The sequence below is a fragment of the Phocoena phocoena genome, chromosome 1 (assembly GCF_963924675.1).
Source record: "Phocoena phocoena chromosome 1, mPhoPho1.1, whole genome shotgun sequence".
NCBI classification, from domain to species: domain Eukaryota; kingdom Metazoa; phylum Chordata; class Mammalia; order Artiodactyla; family Phocoenidae; genus Phocoena; species Phocoena phocoena.
The window spans coordinates 95,859,580-95,877,638 of NC_089219.1; the positions used below are offsets into that span (position 1 = coordinate 95,859,580).

Sequence of the window (18,059 nt, forward strand, 5' to 3'; positions counted from 1 at the left end):
TTCTCCCATTCTGAGGGCTGTCTTTTCATCTTGTTTATGGTTTCCTTTGCTGTGCAAAAGCTTTGAAGTTTCATTAGGTCCCATTTGTTTATTTTTGTTTTTATTTCCATTTTCCTAGGAGGTGGGTCAAAAAGGATCTTGCTGTGATTTATGTCATAGAGTGTTCTGCCTATGTTTTCCTCTAAGAGTTTGATAGTTTCTGGCCTTACATTTAGGTCTTTAATCCATTTTGAGCTTATTTTTGTGTATGGTGTTAGGGAGTGATCTAATCTCATACTTTTACATGTAGCTGTCCACTTTTCCCAGCACCATTTATTGAAGAGGCTGTCCTTTCTCCACTGTACATTCCTGCCTCCTTTATCAAAGATAAGGTGACCATATGTGCGTGGGTTTATCTCTGGGCTTTCTCTGCTGTTCCATTGACCTATCTGTCTGTTTTTGTGCCAGTACCATACTGTCTTGATTACTGTAGCTTTGTAGTATAGTCTGAAGTCCGGGAGCCTGATTCCTCCAGCTCTGTTTTTCTTTCTCGAGATTGCTTTGGCTATTAGGGGGCTTTTGTGTTTCCATACAAATTGCGAAATTTTTTGTTCTAGTTCTGTGAAAAATGCCAGTGGTAGTTTGATAGGGATTGCATTGAATCTGTAGATTATTTCGGGTAGTAGAGTCATTTTCACAGTGTTGATTCTTCCAATCCAAGAACATGGTATATCTCTCCATCTACTTGTATCACCTTTAATTTCTTTCATCCGTGTCTTATAGTTTTCTGCATACAGGTCTTTTGTCTCCTTAGGTAGGTTTATTCCTAGATATTTTATTCTTTTTGTTGCAGTGGTAAATGGGAGTGTTTTCTTGCTTTCACTTTCAGATTTTTCATCCTTAGTGTATAGGAATGCAAGAGATTTCTGTGCATTAATTTTGTATCCTGCTACTTTACCAAATTCATTGATTAGCTCTAGTAGTTTTCTGGTAGCATCTTAGGATTCTCTATGTATAGTATCATGTCATCTGCAAACAGTGACAGCTTTACTTCTTCTTTTCCGATTTGGATTCCTTTTATTTCCTTTTCTTCCCTGATTGCTGTGGCTAAAACTTCCAAAACTCAGTTGAATAAGAGTGGTGAGAGTGGGCAGCCTTGTCTTGTTCCTGCTCTTACTGGAAATGCTTTCAGTTTTTCACCATTGAGGACGATGTTGGCTGTGGGTTTGTCATATGTGGCCTTTACTATGTTGAGGAAAGTTCCCTCTATGCCTACTTTTTGTAGGGTTTTTATCATAAATGAGTGTTGAATTTTGTTGAAAGCTTTCTCTGCATGTATTGAGATGACCATATGTTTTTTCTCCTTCAATTTGTTAATATGGTGTATCACGTTGATTGATTTGCGTATATTGAAGGATCCTTGCATTCCTGGAATAAAACCCACTTGATCATGGTGTATGATCCTTTTAATGTGCAGTTGGATTCTGTTTACTAGTATTTTGTCCAGGATTTTTGCATCTATGTTCCTCAGTGATATTGGCCTGTAGTTTTCTTTCTTTGTGACATCCTTGTCTGGTTTTGGTATCAGGGTGATGGTGACCTCATAGAATGAGTTTGGGAGTGTTCCTCCCTCTGCTACATTTTGGAAGAGTTTGAGAAGGATAGGTGTTAGCTCTTCTCTAAATGTTTGATAGAATTCGCCTGTGAAGCCATCTGGTCCTGGGCTTTTCTTTGTTGGAAGATTTTTTATCACAGTTTCAATTTCAGTGCTTGTGATTGATCTGTTCATATTTTCTATTTCTTCCTGATTCAGTCTTGGCAGGTTGTGCATTTCTAAGAATTTGTTCATTTCTTCCACGTTGTTCATTTTATTGGCATAGAGTTGCTTGTAGTAATCTCTCATGATCTTTTGTATTTCTGCAATGTCAGTTGTTACTTCTGCTTTTTCATTTCTACTTCTATTGATTTGAGTCTTCTCCCTTTTTTTCTTGATGAGTCTGGCTAATGCTTTATCAATTTTGTTTATCTTCTCAAAGAACCAGCTTTTAGTTTTATTGATCTTTGCTATCATTTCCTTCATTTCTTTTTCATTTATTTCTGATCTGATTTTTATGATTTCTTTCCTTCTGCTAACTTTAGGGTTTTTTTGTTCTTCTTTCCCTAATTTCTTTTTTTTTCTTTTTTTTTTTTTTTAACATCTTTATTGGGGTATAATTGCTTTACAATGGTGTGCTAGCTTCTGATTTATAACAAAGTGAATCAGCTACACACATATATGTGCTCCTATGTGTCTTCCCTCTTGCGTCTCCCTCCCTCCCACTCTCCCCCTCCCACCCCTCCAGGCTGTCCCAAAGCCCCGAGCTTATATCCCTGTGCCTTGCGGCTGCTTCCCCCTAGCTATCTACCTTACTACGTTTGTTAGTGTGTATATGTCCATGACTCTCTCTCGCCCTGTCAAAACTCACCCTTCCCCCTCCCCATATCCTCAAGTCCGTTCTCCAGTAGGTCTGCGCCTCTATTCCTGTCTTATCCCTAGGTTCTTCATGACATTTTTTCCCCTTAAATTCCATATATATGTGTTAGCATACGGTATTTGTCTTTGTCTTTCTGACTTACTTCACTCTGTATGACAGACTCTAGGTCTATCCATCTCATTACAAATATCTCAATTTCATTTCTTTTTAAGGCTGAGTAATATTCCATTGTGTATATGTGCCACATCTTCTTTATCCATTCGTCCGATGATGGGCGCTTAGGTTCTTTCCATCTCCGGGCTATTGTAAATAGAGCTGCAATGAACATTTTGGTACATGACTCTTTTTGAATTTTGGTTTTCTCAGGGTATATGCCCAGTAGTGGGATTGCTGGGTCATATGGTAATTCTATTTGTAGTTTTTTAAGGAACCTCCATACTGTTCTCCATAGTGGCTGAACCAATTCACATTCCCACCAGCAGTGCAAGAGTGTCCCCCTTTCTCCACACCCTCTCCAGCATTTATTGTTTCTAGATTTTTTGATGATGGCCATTCTGACTGGTGTGAGATGATATCTCATTGTAGTTTTGATTTGCATTTCTCTAATGATTAATGATGTTGAGCATTCTTTCATGTGTTTGTTGGCATTCTGTATATCTTCTTTGGAGAAATGTCTGTTTAGGTCTTCTGCCCATTTTTGGATGGGGTTGTTTGTTTTTTTGTTATTGAGCTGCATGAGCTGCTTGTAAATTTTGGAGATTAATCCTTTGTCAGTTGCTTCATTTGCAAATGTTTTCTCCCATTCTGAGGGTTGTCTTTTGGTCTTGATTATGGTTTCCTTTGCTGTGCAAAAGCTTTGAAGTTTCATTAGGTCCCATTTGTTTATTTTTGTTTTTATTTCCATTACTCTAGGAGGTGGGTCAGAAAGGATCTTGCTGTGATTTATGTCATAGAGTGTTCTTCCTATGTTTTCCTCTAAGAGTTTGATAGTTTCTGGCCTTACATTTAGGTCTTTAATCCATTTTGACCTTATTTTTGTGTATGGTGTTAGGGAGTGATCTAATCTCATACTTTTACATGTAGCTGTCCAGTTTTCCCAGCACCATTTATTGAAGAGGCTGTCCTTTCTCCACTGTACATTCCTGCCTCCTTTATCAAAGATAAGGTGTCCATATGTGCGTGGGTTTATCTCTGGGCTTTCTATCCTGTTCCACTGATCTATCTTTCTGTTTTTGTGCCAGTACCATACTGTCTTGATTACTGTTGCTTTGTAGTATAGTCTGAAGTCCGGGAGCCTGATTCCTCCAGCTCCTTTTTTCTTTCTCGAGATTGCTTTGGCTATTCGGGGTCTTTTGTGTTTCCATACAAATTGCGAAATTTTTTGTTCTAGTTCTGTGAAAAATGCCAGTGGTAGTTTGATAGGGATTGCATTGAATCTGTAGATTGCTTTGGGTAGTAGAGTCATTTTCACAATGTTGATTCTTCCCATCCAAGAACATGGTATATCTCTCCATCTATTTGTATCATCTTTAATTTCTTTCATCAGTGTCTTATAATTTTCTGCATACAGGTCTTTCGTATCCTTAGGTAGGTTTATTCCTAGATATTTTATTCTTTTTGTTGCAATGGTAAATGGGAGTGTTTTCTTGATTTCACTTTCAGATTTTTCATCATTAGTATATAGGAATGCCAGAGATTTCTGTGCATTAATTTTGTATCCTGCTACTTTACCAAATTCATTGATTAGCACTAGTAGTTTTCTGGTAGCATCTTTAGGATTCTCTATGTATAGTATCATGTCATCTGCAAAGAGTGACCGCTTTACTTCTTCTTTTCTGATGTGGATTCCTTTTATTTCCTTTTCTTCTCTGATTGCTGTGGCTATAACTTCCAAAACTATGTTGAATAAGAGTGGTGAGAGTGGGCAACCTTGTCTTGTTTCTGATCTTAGTGGAAATGCTTTCAGTTTTTCACCATTGAGGATGATGTTTGCTGTGGGCTTGTCATATATGGCCTTTATTATGCTGAGGAAAGTTCCCTCTATGCCTACTTTCTGGAGGGTTTTTATCATAAATAGGTGTTGAATTTTGTTAAAAGCTTTCTCTGCATCTATTGAGATGATCATATGTTTTTTCTCCTTCAATTTGTTAATATGGTTTATCACATTGATAGATTTGCGTATATTGAAGAATCCTTGCATTCCTGGAATAAACCCCACTTGATCATGGTGTATGATCCTTTTAATGTGCTGTTGGATTCTTTTTGCTAGTATTTTGTTGAGGATTTTTGCATCTATGTTCCTCAGTGATATTGGCCTGTAGTTTTCTTTCTTTGTGACATCCTTGTCTGGTTTTGGTATCAAGGTGATGGTGGCCTCGTAGAAGGAATTTGGGAGTGTTCCTCCCTCTGCTATATTTTGGAAGAGTTCGAGAAGGATAGGTGTTAGCTCTTCTCTAAACGTTTGATAGAATTCACCTGTGAAGCCATCTGGTCCTGGGCTTTTGTTTGTTGGAAGATTTTTAATCACAGTTTCAATTTCAGTGCTTGTGATTGGTCTGTTCATATTTTCTATTTCTTCCTGATTCAGTCTTGGCAGGTTGTGCATTTCTAAGAATTTGTCCATTTCTTCCAGATTGTCCATTTTATTGGCATAGAGTTGCTTGTAGTAATCTCTCATGATTTTTTTTATTTCTGCAGTGTCAGTTGTTATTTCTCCTTTCTCATTTCTAATTCTATTGATTTGAGTCTTCTCCCTTTTTTTCTTGATGAGTCTGGCTAGTGGTTTATCTATTTTGTTTATCTTCTCAAAGAACCAGCTTTTAGTTTTATTGATCTTTGCTATCGTTTCCTTCATTTCTTTTTCATTTATTTCTGATCTGATTTTTATGATTTCTTTCCTTCTGCTAGCTTTGGGGCTTTTTTGTTCTTCTCTCTCTAATTGCTTGAGGTGCAAGGTTAGGTTGTTTATTCGAGATGTTTCCTGCTTCTTAAGGTGGGCTTGTATTGCTATAAACTTTCCCCTTAGAACTGCTTTTGCTGCATCCCATAGGTTTTGGGTCGTTGTGTCTCCATTGTCATTTGTTTCTAGGTATTTTTTGATTTCCTCTTTGATTTCTTCAGTGATCACTTCATTATTAAGTAGTGTATTGTTTAGCCTCCATGTGTTTGTATATTTTACAGATCTTTTCCTGTAATTGATATCTAGTCTCATGGCGTTGTGGTCAGAAAAGATACTTGATACAATTTCAATTTTCTTAAATTTACCAAGGCTTGATTTGTGACCCAAGATATGATCTATCCTGGAGAATGTTCCATGAGCACTTGAGAAAAATGTGTATTCTGTTGTTTTTGGATGGAGTGTCCTATAAATATCAATTAAGTCCATCTTGTTTAATGTATCATTTAAAGCTTGTGTTTCCTTATTTATTTTCATTTTGGATGATCTGTCCATGGGTGAAAGTGGGGTGTTAAAGTCCCCTACTATGAATGTGTTACTGTCAATTTCCCCTTTTATGGCTGTTAGTATTTGCCTTACGTATTGAGGTGCTCCTATGTTGGGTGCATAAATATTTACAATTGTTATATCTTCTTCTTGGATCAATCCCTTGATCATTATGTAGTGTCCTTCTTTATCCCTTTTAATAGTCCTTATTTTAAAGTCTATTTTGTCTGATATGAGAATTGCTACTCCAGCTTTCTTTTGGTTTCCATTTGCATGGAATATCTTTTTCCATCCCCTTACTTTCAGTCTGTATGTGTCTCTAGGTCTGAGGTGGGTCTCTTGTAGACAGCATATATAAGGGTCTTGTTTTTGTATCCATTCAGCCAATCTGTGTCTTTTGGTGGGAGCATTTAGTCCATTTACATTTAAGGTAATTATCGATATGTATGTTCCTATTCCCATTTTCTATATTGTTTTGGGTTCGTTATTATAGGTCGTTTCCTTCTTTTGCATTTCTTATCTAGAGAAGTTCCTTTAGCATTTGTTGTAAAGCTGGTTTGGTGGTGCTGAACTCTCTCAGCTTTTCCTTGTCTGTAAAGGTTTTAATTTCTCCATCAAAACTGAATGAGATCCTTGCTGGGTAGAGTAGTCTTGGTTGCAGGTTTTTCTCCTTCATCACTTTCAGTATGTCCTGCCACTCCCTTCTGGCTTGTAGGGTTTCTGCTGAGAGATCAGCTGTTAACCTTATGGGGATTCCCTTGTGTGTTATTTGTTGTTTTTCCCTTGCTGCTTTTAATATGCTTTCTTTGTATTTAATTTTTGATAGTTTGATTAATATGTGTCTTGGCGTATTTCTCCTTGTATTTATCCTGTATGGGACTCTCTGTGCTTCCTGGACTTGATTAACTATTTCCTTTCCCATATTAGGGAAGTTTTCAACTATAATCTCTTCAAATATTTTCTCAGTCCCTTTCTTTTTTTCTTCTTCTTCTGGAACCCCTATAATTCGAATGTTGGTGCGTTTCATGTTGTCCCAGAGCTCTCTGAGACTGTCCTCAGTTCTTTTCATTCTTTTTTCTTTATTCTGCTCTGCAGTAGTTATTTCCACTACTTTATCTTCCAGGTCACTTATCCGTTCTTCTGCCTCAGTTATTCTGCTATTGATCCTATCTAGAGTACTTTTAATTTCATTTATTGCGTTGTTCATCGTTGCTTGTTTCATCTTTAGTTCTTGTAGGTCCTTGTTAACTGTTTCTTGCATTTTGTCCATTCTACTTCCAAGATTTCGGATCATCCTTACTATCATTATTCTGAATTCTTTTTCAGGTAGATTGCCTATTTCCTCTTCATTTGTTAGGTCTGGTGGGTTTTTATCTTGCTCCTTCATCTGCTGTGTGTTTTTCTGTCTTCTCATTTTACTTATCTTCCTGTGTTTGAGGTCTCCTTTTTGCAGGCTGCCGGTTCGTAGTTCCTGTAGTTTTTGGTGTGTGTCCCCAGTGGCTAAGGTTGGTTCAATGGGTTGTGTAGGCTTCCTGGTGGAGGGGACTAGTGCCTGTGTTCTGGTGGATGAGGCTGGATCTTGTCTTTCTGGTGGGCAGGTCCACGTCTGGTGGTGTGTTTTGGGGTGTCTGTGGACTTATTATGGTTTTAGGCAGCCTCTCTGCTAATGGGTGGGGATGTGTTCCTGTCTTGCTAGTTGTTCGGCATAGGGTGTCCAGCACTGTAGCTTGCTGGTGTTGAGATGGAGATCTCTGGGAGATTTTCACTGTTTGATATTACATGGAGCTGGGAGGTCTCTTGTGGACCAGTGTCCTGAAGTTGGCTCTCGCACCTCAGAGGCACAGCACTGACTCCTGGCTGCAGCACCAAGAGCCTTTCATCCACACGGCTTATGTAATTAAAAACCCACTGGACACTTTAGAAGCCCAAGTAGCTCATGATGCAGCTTTCCAGTGGCAGTCTTCAGTTCCACAAGACGAAGAAATTTCAATGTGGATGCTTCAACTTCATTAGGGACACTTCACATATAAGGGTTCTACATCTTGAAACATTCTCCAATGGATTCTTTTGCAACGCAGTTAATTCTCTCTCGTGTTCTTAAACTCCAAAGCCAAGGATGTGATGCACACAAGTCCAGAGGCTTTTCCTTGACTCCCCCCCTTCAGCTGGGCTGGCTTTTCCTTCCAGAGGGATCAGGAGAGGGGTGGTGGTTTAAAAGCCCTCGCACTGGAGGTGCCTCCAAATCTTCACACCTTCATTTCACACAAAAGTCAATTCAGCTATCTTTATGGGACAGCTCTCTTACGTGGCTCTCCTCTAAGTGATGCTTCCAGGTATTTGCCCTCCTTTCTCTTGTGACTGTGCTTTCTTGGAGTCCTTTGATTTCAGCCTCCTTGGGTGGCGCCAGTGTTCTCCAAGTGAACACTGCGATGGCGAGTCCTCTGCACGTGCTGGTGACACACGCCTTGTGGCCTCCTCCCTGTCCGCCATGCGCCAGAACCACGACCCTTTGGAGCAGCTCTAGGAGCTGAAGAAGGTCAGGATCACAGATGGAGAGAGCGTGGTCATTACCCTGAGGATGGACACAGGCTGGCAGCTGTGCGGGCGGAGGGCATCCAGAACCGACGGCTGGGAGAGCTCTTCTTACTTGAATATCAACTCTGTGGCGCCTGCAGGAAACACTCTTACTGAGGATTTTTGCATCTATCTTTATCAGGGATATTGGCCTGTAGTTTTATTTTCTTGTGGTGTTTTTGTCTGGCTTTGGTATCAGGATGCTGCTGCTTATAAAATGAGTTTCCCTCTTTTCTGTTTTTTGGAAAAGTTTAAGAAGGATTGGTATTCTTTGAGTATTTGGTAGAATTCACCCATGAAGCTAGCTGGTCTTGGGCTTTTTTTTTGTAGAGACGTTTTTGATTACTGACTCAGTCTCCTTATTTTTTATTGGTCAGTTCAGGTTTTCTTTTTCTTCTTGATTGTTTTGATAGGTTGTATATTTCTAGGAATTTATTGATTTCTTCTGGGTCATCCAATATGTTGGCATGTAATTGTTCATAATAGCCCCTTATGGTCCTTTTTATTTCTGAAGCATCTGTTGTAATATCTCCACTTTCATTTCCGGTTTTATTTGAGTCTTCTCTCTTTTTTCAAATTTATCTAGCCAAGGGTTTGTTGATTTTGTTTACTTTTTATATACGCAACTCTTTGTTGATTTTTTTCTGTTGCTTTTCTATTTGATTTATGTCCTCTGTAATCTTTATTATTTCCTTCAGTCTTCTAACTTTATGCTTAGTTTCTTCTTCTTCAGGTTTTGAGGTATAAAGTTAGGTTTGTTTGAGAGCTTTCTTTTTTAATGGAAGCGTTTATTGCTGTAAATTTAGTATGCTTTTGCTACAGTCCATAAGTTTTGGTATGTTGTGGTTTTGTTTTTATTTGTCTTGAGATATTTTTTTAACTCCCTTTTGATTTATTCTTTGAACAAATGGCTGTTCAGGGGTATGTTGTTTAGTTTCAATATATTTATGAATTTCCCCATCTTCTTACTGTTACTGGTATCTAGTTTCATTCCATTGTGGCTGGAAAAGATACTTGGAGTGATTTAGATCTCGTTAAATCTGTTGACTTCTTTTGACCTAACTTGTGATTGATCCTGAAGAATGTTCTGTGTGCACTTGAGAAAAACGTGTATTCTTCTGCTGATAGATAGAAAGTTCTGTATATATCTGTTAAGTCCATTGGTTCCATAGTGTTGTCCAGTTCTGTTTCCTCACTGATTTTCTGTCTGGATGATCGATCCATTATAGTGAGTGAGATATTGAAGTCTTCTGGCAGGAGAAGGTCTTTACCTGCCTAAACCAGTCTGTAAAGACTGGAAGAGGTGTCTTCTCTTTCAAACGCACAGACACCACGCAAGACTACACAGATCACGAAGAGTCAGGTAAACATGATATCACCAAAGGAAATTAATAAATCTAGTACCAAATGAGGTGCAGGCCTGCCTTCTCAAAGCAGCCCTCCTTAGTTTTGGGGCTCCATCCGAGGGTCACAGCCTCCTACCTGGAACCCAAGGTTCCCACAAAGCCACTTTTGTTTGTGGATGTCTGCCAAATAGTTGTTTCTGTAAGAGGATGAGGGCTAGGAACCTCTTACTCTGTCTTGCTTCGTACAGTAATTTTAAATGAGGAGAACAGGACTCTGGGATTCCTGGAGCACCTACCATGATGAGAATAACATTTGAATTTTACAGATTCCTTTATTTGGGAATGATCAGTCTTAGGCTATATCAATTAGGATTTGGTTAAGCTACATATAACAAAACCCCAAGTAAGCATTTTAAATAATAAGGTGTAAGTTTGGAGGGAGAGAGGGCTGCATGATTATTGGGACCCATCTTTCTTCTGTCTCTGTGCACTATCATCACATTGCTTTTCCTCAAGGTAACCTTATGGTCCAAGATGGCTATTGACACTCTAGCTGTTGTCATTACAGTTTTCTAGGTAGAGGAAGGAAGAAAAGAGGAAAGGTAAAAGGACATATCTTAACTATATTTCTTTTATTGCGTCTTTCTAGAAGTTATACCCAGTAACTTCCATTTATATCATTGGCTTGTACTCAATCCCATGGCTACCCCAAGCTGCAAGGAAGAATGGGAAAATGCAGTCTTTTAACTGGACACGTTGCCATTCTGAATAAAATCAGGTTTCTGTTTGTTTTGGTTTTTGTTTCTTTTAGATTTTTTTTTTTAATGTGGACGATTTTTTTTTTTTTTGAGTCTTTACTGAATTTGCTACAATATTGCTTCTGTCTTATGCTTTGGTTTTTTTGGCCATGAGGCATGTGAGATCCTAGCTCCCTGACCAGGGATCGAACCATACCCCCTGCACTGGAAGGCAAAGTCTTAACCACTGGACTGCCAGGGAAGTCCCAGGTTTGTGTTTTTAAAGAAGAGACGAGACTGGATATTGGATAAGCAACTGGCAATCTCTATCACATATGCACCTGGGCAATCCATTGACTAGTTTAGCTAACTAGTTAATCTGGTGGGTAACCAGCCTACTGGTGAGTACCATTGTGGACAGAGGTCAGAGGCTTAAAGCCTTTCCTAGAGACTAAGAGTTCTAGGTGGAGATCGCTAGTAAATTGGTGGATATATTAATCCAATGACTAAAGTAGAAGACTTCAAATTTATATATTCTCAGTGTATACATAGTAGTTAAGGCCATAAAAGTAAAAAGGAAAGAAAGCTAGAGATAGAGACATCAGCATTTTAAGTGGTGGACATCAGCATTTTGAGGTGACAGAAGAAGCTGAGAAGAGCTAGTCACAGAAGTAGAAAGGGACTAGAGTATTTCAAGAACATATAAGAGGAGTCAACTACGATAATAAAAAACTCATTGGATTTGGCAGTTAATTGTTCACTGGTGAGCAGTTTCAGGGGAGTGGTGGAGGACAGAAGCCTGATTGAGGGCATGGAAAAGTAACTAAGAGGTGAGGAAATAGAAGGAAAATGTCTACACTGTAGAAGGTCTTCAAATTCCAGTTCCAAACAAGTCACTGACTTTCTCCTTTTCTTTTATCTATAAAATGGAGCTAATAGTACCTTCCTCATAAAGTTGTTTTGAGGTCTCAATGAGTTAATACATGTAAAGTATTTACAACAATGCCTGTTGTATAATAAGCACTCAATAAATGCTGTCATTGTTGTCGTCATTATCTTCAAAGAGCTTGGATCTGAAGGGAAAGAGGGTGGTAGTAAGTAGATGGGAACATAGGGTTATAGAAGCATACTCTTTTCCCTTAAGATTTAACATTATATCCTTTATGAAAACTTACTCTTCACCTCTATTCTATACTATGATATCAATTATCTACCTGTATTTGTAATGGTAAAGTTTTTTAATCTCTTGTTTCTTCCCAAGTCTACCAGACTTAATGTTGCTTTCCTCCACTCTCTAGCCAAACTAGACCAATGTTTCTGTAGATACTCCTTTCCTACTTATGTGTTTTTTTGTTTGTTTGGGGTTTTGGGGTTTTTTTTTTTTGCAGTACGCAGGCCTCTCACTGTTGTGGCCTCTCCTGTTGTGGAGCACAGGCTCCAGACATGCAGGCTCAGTGACCATGGCTCATGGGCCCAGCCGCTCCGTGGCATGTGGGATCTTTCCAGACCGGGGCACGAACCCGTGTCCCCTGCATCGGCAGGTGGACTCTCAACCACTGCACCACCAGGGAAGCCCTACTTATGTGTTAAAGAAAAACACCCACATATGAAGTTGGCTTGATTTCTCTTATTTTTATTACTCAGGCCAAAGCTGCCCTCCATTTGTGATAGCATATACCATTTGGTATGTAAAGGCTGCTACATTATAAGGGCGTTTTAAACTAGGTAAAAATCTACAGATGTATTTCTGTAATTAGTATTGCTGAGGAACTCTTTCACAAAGTAATGAAAAGTAGCAGAATATAAAGCAAAGTTTTAGGGTTTTGCACTGAGTATAAATGGATTTTTTTATACTTATGACATAATTTCTAGAATAATTGGCTGAAAAACATTTTAAGATACCATTTAGTTTTCATGTATTAGCCAATAAAGAAGGTTCTTGGGTTTTTTTTTTTTAAGCAGTTAGAAAAAAATGGCTTGCAATGTTATATACTTTTGTTCCCATTTTCAGATTATTTAATACTAGACAACTTTTTAAATTTGGTTTTTATTTTAACCAAGTTATAAATACATATAGTTTATTTTTTTGTTTGGCTTTTTTCTGGCCACGCCATGTGGCATTCAGGACCTTAGTTCCCCAACTAGGGCTAGAACCCATGCCCCGTGCATTGGGAACATGGAGTCTTAACCACTGGACCTCCAGGAAAGTCCCTAAACGTATATAGTTTTGAGTCTAAGTTCTACAAGGTATATTGTGGAAAATTGCAGTCCCCAGCCACTTCCCTGTTTTTCACGTGGCCTGACAGGGAAGGAGTAAGAGAAAAATACACCAACTTCTCTCTCCTCCTGCGCTTCATCTTTGCGTTGTTTGTCCCTTTAGCACATGCAGAGGCAGAGGGCAGGGGAGCCTGGTTGATATAGTCCATAAAAGCCAGCCTCCTGGGCCACAGCAAAGGGCAGAGTGGATCTGGAATCACAAACAGAATATCAAGCCCAGTAGTTTTGATTTCCACGAGTACTTTTTAGTTTCCTGTATGTTCCTTTTTTAAAATTTAACAGCATCCTATTCCTGTATAGTAGATGTACTTTCTTTCTCTCTGAGAATCTTTTCTTCTTCCAGCATAGACTTAGTTTTCTTCAAGTTGCTTTTTGCTCTTTTTTTATCTCTGTCTTTCATATTAAGATAAGTGTCTGCTCATTTACTACGAAGCACTAAAAGTTAATTAGCTTTGTGCATATGGTGGGTGCTCATTGATTCAGATTTTCACTGTAGATTGTTTTGTTGGGAACCCTCAACATCCATCTCATTTTCTTTGGGGCTGATTGGCTTCCCCAGGGAATATTCTTTCCACATCTTGAAGAATATGCCCTGGCTCCAGCATTCTGAGGAGGCAGGTTAAGGGAGAAGATTGGAGGCTTCAGCATTCAGTGAGTCATCTTTAATCCACCTCCCCCAATATGGTCATGCTATCATGCCATTTTCAATACCTTGCCCTCAAGTCAGGTGTTTCAGAGATCCCTTTGTCTTACCTTGTCAGGAGAATGATCTCAGTCTTCTGCAGGAGTCACAGGATCTGAGGTTCTGTTTCTAAAACAGTTTTCAATCAATCCTTCTGCCTTTTGGGCTTCCTTCATTCTACTTCAAGACCAATTTTAGATTCCTTCTCATGGCTTTCATTATTACCAGCTTAAGGTTCAGCTTTCTTCAGTTTGCTTAATCAGTTATCACTTGTCTGTCCCTGTCCACTTCTTTTTGTCTCCTGTCTGGTTCTCTTTGTCCTTGGTGATGGTGACTTCAAATTTTTTTTTTTTTTAATTTAGAAGATTTTGGGGAGGAAGCAGAGGCTAATACAGGTACCCAAACTGCCATCCTTAACCAGAAGTTTTAATGTAATTTTATCAGAAAAGTAAAATAACAGGGTTTTTTTTTTTTACTGTTATCTCTGATTCTTGATCATTATATCGGTGGTCTTAGTAACAGGAACAGCAAAGTGCCTTGAAGCTCAGCATACTCTTGAAGGGTCCAGGAGTACTGGGACATTGTTATATCTGCATACCTTTTTTGGGAAGCTCCAGAGGCCACGGCTGATTACTTGACCAAGCCTTGAGGCCAAGAGATGTTGAGAGAGAAACAACAATAAAAAAAATTCTGGTTTTATTTTTTCTTGCTTGTTATTTTCATTATTATTCAATGATTTTTTTAATTCACTATTTTTGAGTGTACAGGTTAGCTACTTCTCATCTTACTGTGGATGCCTTAGGTTGCCTAACAAACACCTTCAGATCTGTCCTTTGCCAAACAACTCTCAATCTGCCTGTGTTGTGACCATACAGATAAATTGCACCCCTGCTGGATTTCTAGGGAAACTCCCCTAAGAACACATATACATTCTCGTCATATCATAATTCATTAAATCACCTAAAGCTTCCTAATGAAAACAAAAAAGCTAAAGTTATGACAGTTAAACCTATGATAAAATACACACCCTCCTCTCTGTTTGCATGTCTGTTTACATGTATATAAGTAAACATACGTGCACGTACCACACACAAACACATACTTGGTTTTTAAATTATATTTGTTTTTGTACTTCTTGTTCTTGGATTTCTGTGCATTGATGGAGAAATCCATAAAACCAAATTGATTTGTCCCAATGCAAACTCATTTTATTCACTGAGGCAGCTACTAAGTTGACTCCCTGTCACATTCACCGTCCTCAGCCTTTATCTAAACTTACAGCTCGCCCATCAGCTACTATCAATCATCCTGTAGAAGTAACCTCATCTATTACTTTCCTAAGAAAATGAAAACTAACCTGGGCTCTCTTGCCTTTCCTTTTTGCTTTCTCCAGCTTTGTCTTTATTTTTGCCCACTGCCTTTCTTTTCTTCTGATGTTAGAGGAATAATTATCCTTCCTTTCTAAGGGAATGGTAGAGGGAACAGCGTGTACAGAGGCCTGGAAACTTGAAAGAGCAGAGTTGTTGGACGAAATAGACAAGTGGACTTTTGAGTTAAATGAGCCTAGTTTAAATGCTAGTTATGCTACTTCCTACCTAAATGACCTAGAGTTATCTTCTCTCCTTGTGCTTCAGTTTCCTTACCTGTAAAGTGAGGATAATGCCAGCTACCTCCTAGGGTTGTTGTGAGATTAAATAGCATGTGGTAAACTGTCCATAAATGGTAGCTGCTGTTGCTCTTATGGCTGGAATAGGAGTGAAACTGTGACAGTAGCTCATTTTAGAATAAGTATTGTTCATATTTCTGTCTCTTATGCTAACTAAACTATAAGCCATATAACGTTAGAAACACTGTCATTCTGATCTTCGTATTTTAATCACCTAGCACATACTCATCACATCTAATACAAACAAATGTGTAGTGTGTGTTGAATGAATGAATAGTGAAGCATCAGTTTATATTGATTAAATTGATAAGGAAATTCACTTTTTTTTTCAGTTTCCTGTGGATAATAAAACTTTCTAAAGATTTTCAGATCACATTGTTAGGAATTTGTTTTCTTCAAGTTTCATTGTTTCCAAATACTGGTTTTTAATATGTCATGTTTGCATGATAGACTTGAGTGAAAGAGTGTGTGTGCTTTTTATTTTTTAACATGTCATCAATACTAGTTAATTAACTGGTTCTTTTTTTTTTTTCCCCTCAGGGAGGTGGTGCAAGCAAACTGTGTTCACTGGAGAAAGAAGTTCTCATTTATGTGCAAAATGAGTGCAAGTGCCACCACAGGCATCCTAGACCCTTGTATCTACAGAGTATCTGTGAGGAAGGTATAAAAACAGCCTCGTACTTCTCCCCTTTCAGAAACCATGATAAGTTCCGTAGTCACTGACTCACTTTATTTAGCTGTACTTTATTGTTAGAGCTGTTATATGTAATTTCACTTCACACTCGCAGCATAATTTAAATTACTATGACAAATATGAGGAATCTGAAGTTATAAATTAACATATTATTCAAGAACCTTCATCTCATCATCACTGTACATATAATTATTTGTATTAGTTTGGGGGCTGTAAATGTCTCTATCCTGCCATCCATTAAGTTTCTCTTCTTTATTAGGCACTGGTTTTAGGGACTTGACATATTTGGTGTCTAATAACAACCCTGAAGATATGTGTTATTTTTTCCATTTTCAGGAAAACCAAGGCTCAGAGAGGTTGTTTCTTGCCCAAATTCACTCAGCTAATAACTGACAAAGTAGGAACTCAAGCACAAATCTTTCTGATTCTAAGTCCATGTTTTCTTTTTTATATAGTTCCTTTTCCACTTATTAAGTGGAAGCATATTACCAATAATCTAAAAAAATTGCAATCTCAGATTGTTTCAACTTAATATATATCATATATATGTCCTACCTCTTTGGGGTGAAAAAGAGAAATCCATTAGGAAGCCACTACTGGTGAATTAAACTACTTGCTTTAAAATGTAAACTTCATGTTTTACATTTTATATACATTTTTTAAATAGCCAAAGTAATAACATATACATGTTCAGAAATTAAATAGAGAACTATTTAGAATGAAAAGCAAGAGTCCCTTGCCTCATTCTTTTCCACTCCAGTTTTGCATCCTTCTGTATCGGATAAAAAGTTGTGTTTTTAGCTTTTTTATTCTGTTTTTTGAGTGAACTGATAACACTATGATGTATATGATTGTATTTTAATTTCTCTTATACTGCTTAATTTACTCAGTTAAAATATATCACAAGCACATACATACGTTTTATAGGTTTTAAGCCTTTAATGAAAACAGACCTCTAAAATAGTCATTTGGAGCAGCAATAGTTGAATGGAGGCTTTTTTAAGGGAAGGATGGTGCTGTGAAAGTGTGTATGGCATCATATTGACCTGGGTTTGAATCCCAGATATATCATCTATTAACTGTGAAACCTTAAGCAGTTCTCCTGGCTTTTTTTTTTTTTTTTTTTTTTTTTTGCGGTACGCGGGCCTCTTACTGTTGTGGCCTCTCCCGTTGTGGAGCGCAGGCTCAGCGGCCATGGCTCACGGGCCTAGCCACTCTGCAGCATGTGGGATCTTCCCGGACCGGGGCACAAACCTGTGTCCCCTGCATCGGCAGGTGGACTCTCAACCACTGTGCCACCAGGGAAGCTCTCTCCTGACTTTTAAAAATCAGTTTTCCTCATCCAAATAAGGGTATAATAACTTCCTCATTGAGTTATTAGGATTAACCAAGAGGTAAGTAAATCATTCTACCTTCTTCCCTTGCAAACTTAATTCCTGCTGTGACTCTTACTTTGAAACTTTTTCTTTTTTTCTTATTGTAGTAAAATTGCTTTGCAATTTTGTGTTAGTTTCTGCTGTACAATGAAGTGCATCAGCTATGTATACATATATCCCCTCCCTCTTGGACCTCCCTCCCACCCCTACCATCCCACCCATCTAGGTCATCACAGAGCACCGAGCTGAGCTTCCTGTGCTATACAGCAGGTTCCCACTAGCTGTCTATTTTACACAGGGTAGTGTACTTATGTCAAACCTAATCTCCCAATTCGTCCCACCCTCCCCTTCCTCCCGTGTCCACATGTTCATTCTGTACGTCTACGTCTCTATTCCTGCCCTACAAATAGGTTCATCTGTACCATTTTTCTAGATTCCACATACATGTGTTAATATATGATATTTGTTTTTCTCTTTCTATCTTACTTCACTCTGTATGACAGACTCTAGGTCCATCCACATCTCTACAAATGACCCAGTTTCATTCCTTTTTATGGCTGAGTAATATTCCATTGTATATATGTACCACATCTTCTTTATCTGTTCATCTATTGTTGGACATTTAGGTTGTTTCCATGTCCTGGCTATTGTAAATAGTGCTGCAGTGAACATTGGGGTACATGTGTCCTTTTGAATTATGGTTTTCTCAGGGTATATGCCCAGTAGTGGGATTGCTGGGTCATATGGTAGTTCTATCTTTAGTTTTTTAGAAACCTTTTCTAAATGGAGTTTAAATCATGATTTTTGAAAGA

General features: G+C 38.3%; 1 protein-coding gene across 1 annotated transcript in view; it reads left to right on the forward strand.

Annotated features, from left to right (window-relative positions):
• EEIG2 (EEIG family member 2) overlaps positions 1–18,059 on the forward strand; it is a 105,950-nt gene that overhangs the window by 36,280 nt on the left and 51,611 nt on the right. Inside the window, exon 2 of the mRNA XM_065893168.1 lies at positions 15,718–15,838. Within this exon, the coding sequence (XP_065749240.1) occupies positions 15,718–15,838 (121 nt within the window). The remainder of the gene's footprint in view (positions 1–15,717; positions 15,839–18,059) is intronic.